The 3,890-nt window shown below is 59.2% G+C and overlaps 1 protein-coding gene across 1 annotated transcript; it reads left to right on the top strand.

Moving 5' to 3' along the window:
• Positions 1 to 849: 849 nt before the first annotated feature.
• LOC125031442 (terminal nucleotidyltransferase 5C-like) lies at positions 850 to 3,627 on the top strand. Its single transcript, XM_047622184.1, has one exon. The coding sequence runs from the start codon at positions 1,030 to 1,032 to the stop codon at positions 2,275 to 2,277; it is 1,248 nt and encodes a 415-aa protein (XP_047478140.1). The 5' UTR covers positions 850 to 1,029; the 3' UTR covers positions 2,278 to 3,627.
• Positions 3,628 to 3,890: the final 263 nt, after the last annotated feature.

Genomic DNA, 3,890 nt, shown 5'->3' with positions numbered 1-3,890 from the left:
CCCCTTCTCCTTCTCCTCCCTTCCCTCCCCTCTTTCTCCCCTCCCCTCTTCTCTCCTCCCTTCTCCTTACCTTCCCTCCCTCTCCTTCCCTCCCTTCACTCTCCCTCTTCCCTCCCTCCCTTCTCCTTCCCCCCTCTCCTCTCTTCCCCCTCCTTCCCCCTCCCTCCTCCCCCCTCCTTCCACGGGCCCCCTGCTTCGTAATTATCATAGGTTTCGCGACGTGAGAACATATCGCGCGCCTGTTTGTGTGAATCGCGGCCTGTTGTGGCGCGAGTGACAGAGAAGAAAAATATCGCCCCAGTGCACCCGGGACTCCTTTTGGGGGGGAGGGGGGTCCAGGGGGGTGGGGTGGGGAGAGGGCGGGGAGGCTTCCTGAGTACCCTATATACGTGTGTTCAGATTGTGTGTCGTTTCCTCTCCCTATTTCCGTCTGTGGATATTTCGCGCGAGTTATTTCAAGTTAGGTTGTCAGCTTGCCAGTGAGCGATGTCACTGCCTCTCGAGATAATGTTTCCCCGAGTCTACCCGAGAGCGCTGAGAATGTTCGACGTAGGAATTTCACTCATTTTAGGATTTTTCCGTAATGTTTAGTGATGTTTGTCGAGCCGTTAATTGCGGTTTTATATCTTACGATGAGTTTTTTTCTGAATATATATTGGTAAATAGCGGCTGAGAGTTGTGTGAACAGTTGTCCAGGAGAGACCCAGATAGTGCAGTGAGTGTGCAGCTTTCTGCGGCAGTGAGTTTCATGTGCGTGCGTGTGTATGTTGGCCGTGACGTCATGGCCGCCACACACTCGCCCGCCACCTGCTAGATCTGGCGCTTACCGTCCAGACCTCGCATGCTCGGGCCTCCCGACTCAGTTGTCAGTTGACTAGTGGCTGTGGTGGGGTGAGGACACGGCTGGGCTAGTACGCACGCACACGACTCTCACTCGATACCGCTCTGCTCTTGCTACCCCAACTCACCCCTGCCTTCTGCCCACAGAGCGGCAGTCTCGGCACCACCGAAGAGCGACTTCGCATCAAGATGGAAGGTCTCATCAACGTCAATATGGACGACCAGAGGTTCGCGGTCCTGAGTTACGAACAGGTTCGACGACTGAATGATGTGCTGCATGAGGTCGTGCCCATCCACGGGCGCGGGAACTTCCCGACGCTGGAGATCCGCCTGCGGGACCTGGTGTCGATGGTGAGGGCCAAGCTGGAGGCCGACTCCATGACGGTGCGGGACATTCGCATCAACGGCGGCGCCGCCTCGCACATCCTGGCCACCGAGGCCGACCAGGCCTACAACGACCTCGACCTCATCTTTGCCGTGGACCTGAGCAGCCCGAGGAATTACGACCGCGTGAAAAATGCAGTGCTCGAAGTGCTAGTGGATTACCTGCCCGAGGGCGTGAGTAAGAAGCGCATGTCGTCGTGCTCCATGAAGGAGGGCTACGTCAACAAGATGGTCAAGGTGAACGACTCGGACCGCTGGTCGCTCATCTCGCTCTCCAACAACGGCGGCAGGAACGTCGAGCTCAAGTTCGTCGACAGCATGAAGCGGCAGTTCGAGTTCTCTGTCGACTCCTTCCAGATTGTTCTCGACTCGCTGCTGCTGTTCTACGACTGCGCCGAGATGCCCATCAGCGAGAACTTCTACCCGACGGTGGTGGGCGAGAGCGTGTACGGCGACTTCTCCGAGGCGCTCTACCACCTGCAGAAGAAGTTCATCGCCACCAAGAACCCCGAGGAGATCCGCGGCGGCGGCCTGCTCAAGTACTGCAACCTGCTGGTCAAGGACTACGAGCCCGCGCGCCCCGAGGAGATCAAGACGCTCGAGCGGTACATGTGCTCGCGCTTCTTCATAGACTTCCCCGACGTGAACCAGCAGCAGTCCAAACTGGAGGCGTACCTGTGGAACCACTTCGTGGGCGCCGACGAGGCGCTGCGCTACGAGTACCTGATGGTGCTGCACCGTGTGGTGGACGAGTCCACCGTCTGCCTCATGGGCCACGAGAGGCGCCAGACCCTCAACCTCATCGACGAGTTGGCCTGTCAAGTCTTCTATACTGAACAGCAGCGGCTCTACGCCAAACAGCAGCAGCACTGCAGCGACACCAGTAGCACCACCAGCAGCAGCAGCAGTAGCAGCAGCAGCAGTTTCGACGTTCACATAGCTCCTCCGCCGCCCGTCATCTACAGCAACGGCTACTACTACGCGCCCATCGTGCCCGCGCCCGCACCGCCGCAGTCGTACACGTGCACGTGCGGGTGGCTGCAGTGCGCCTAGTGCCAGTGCCCTGCCCGGGCTCCTCGGGCCCCGAGCCCGACCGCGGCCCGCTCAGTGCCAACAGCAAACACCTGGTGACGTTGCGTAGGGCTGGCCCTCGAGCCGCGCCGCCCGCCGAGGAGTGCGGTGGCACGCCACCGGGACACAGGCGGCGGCGGCCAGTGACTTGTGACGCCTCCATTTTCCATTTACGCGAGGTAGTGGCGGCGACAGGGCCAGACCAGCGGTGGCAAGCAGGCAGCAGCAGAGGCAGCAGGCTGGCGACAACCTGGCCCTGCTGCCCTTGCTGCTGCCGACACTGCTGACCGCAGCGCCACCGACAATTGTGATATGTACATGACGAGTAAGTGTGTAGTTCCGTTCCGTAGGATTCCACGCCATAGCCACCGACCGTGTGTCGTTACGTTCGCCAAAGGAGTATTATTTCAATGACTGCTGAAAAGGAGTGACCCGTTCAGTGAGCCCACATGACCAGCACACGATCGTTACCAGCTGGAGGCTCGCCAGGTGGTGACGTCACGGCGACATGTTGCCGACCCAGCAAGGCACACACGCACGCACGCACGCTCACCCTAAAGACTGTTTGATGGACTAAAGTGATTCTTGCGAGACCAGAAAGAGAGAGAATACATAATAATGAAACGAAAGCTGAAAATCGAGTGGCAGACAGCGAGAGACTGTGAGAAGCCTGCCAGAGCGAGCGAAGGCAGGTTGCCAGGCGTGCACGAGGCAGCGACCCTCGGGCGGCGAGGGGAGAGGCGCCCCCTCGCCCGACAGGTGGTGACAACGCTGCCCGAGAGAAGAGAGACTGACAAGGGATATGACAGTGGATGTGGTGCCGTCCGTCCCCTCCCCTCCTCCCCAGCCACACTTGCCCTCTTCCCCCTCTCCTCCCCTCCCCTCAGCCAGGACAGGGAGTCGTAGTGCGTGTGTTTGTGTGCGCGCGCGTGTGCAGGACGCAGGTCGTGCCGCCAGAATGCCATGCTGGATGGACACACCTGCTCCTGCGCCCCCCACCCCCACCCCGACCCCTTCCTCCTGCTGTGGGCGTCCATTGATAAGCAGACTTCCCAACCTCCTTCCCTCCTCGACCCCCTCCTCCTCGTCCTCGTCCTCCTCCTCCTTCGCCTCCTCCCTCGGGCCCTCCTGACCCCCACCCCCCCAGGTGGTGGTTCCCCTGCAGCCAAGTCTACAGGATGATACTGACCTCCTTGACCCGAGGCCCCGACCCCTGACCCAGCACCTCCTGCATGTGACTCTGGTCATGGCAGCCTCAGGTGGTGGGTCGGATCCTGGAGGATCGGCGGCCAACTCTACGACCGTGAGGTAAGTCGTCCAGCTCCTCGTTTGTCGTTTAGGGGGGTCGTACGTAAGGCGATAGGCTGATTATTTACACAGGTGTTTGTATTGGCCAGACGTGTGTAGATTAATACACGGAGTTTACATGCATATGATTGTGTGTCTATATGTTCTATTACAACCACAACAAGACAAGAACAAGCAAGTGCAAACAAGCACTGTTCAGTCTCTCACAATCACAACTCGCCACTCGCCAACTCACCCTCTCTCTCATCTCTCTCTCCTATCTCTCTCCTCTCACTCACGCACTCACT

Source organism: Penaeus chinensis, chromosome 2, assembly GCF_019202785.1.
Source record: "Penaeus chinensis breed Huanghai No. 1 chromosome 2, ASM1920278v2, whole genome shotgun sequence".
Classification (NCBI taxonomy): Eukaryota; Metazoa; Arthropoda; class Malacostraca; order Decapoda; family Penaeidae; genus Penaeus; species Penaeus chinensis.
This window is presented reverse-complemented; position numbering and strand designations above follow the sequence as displayed.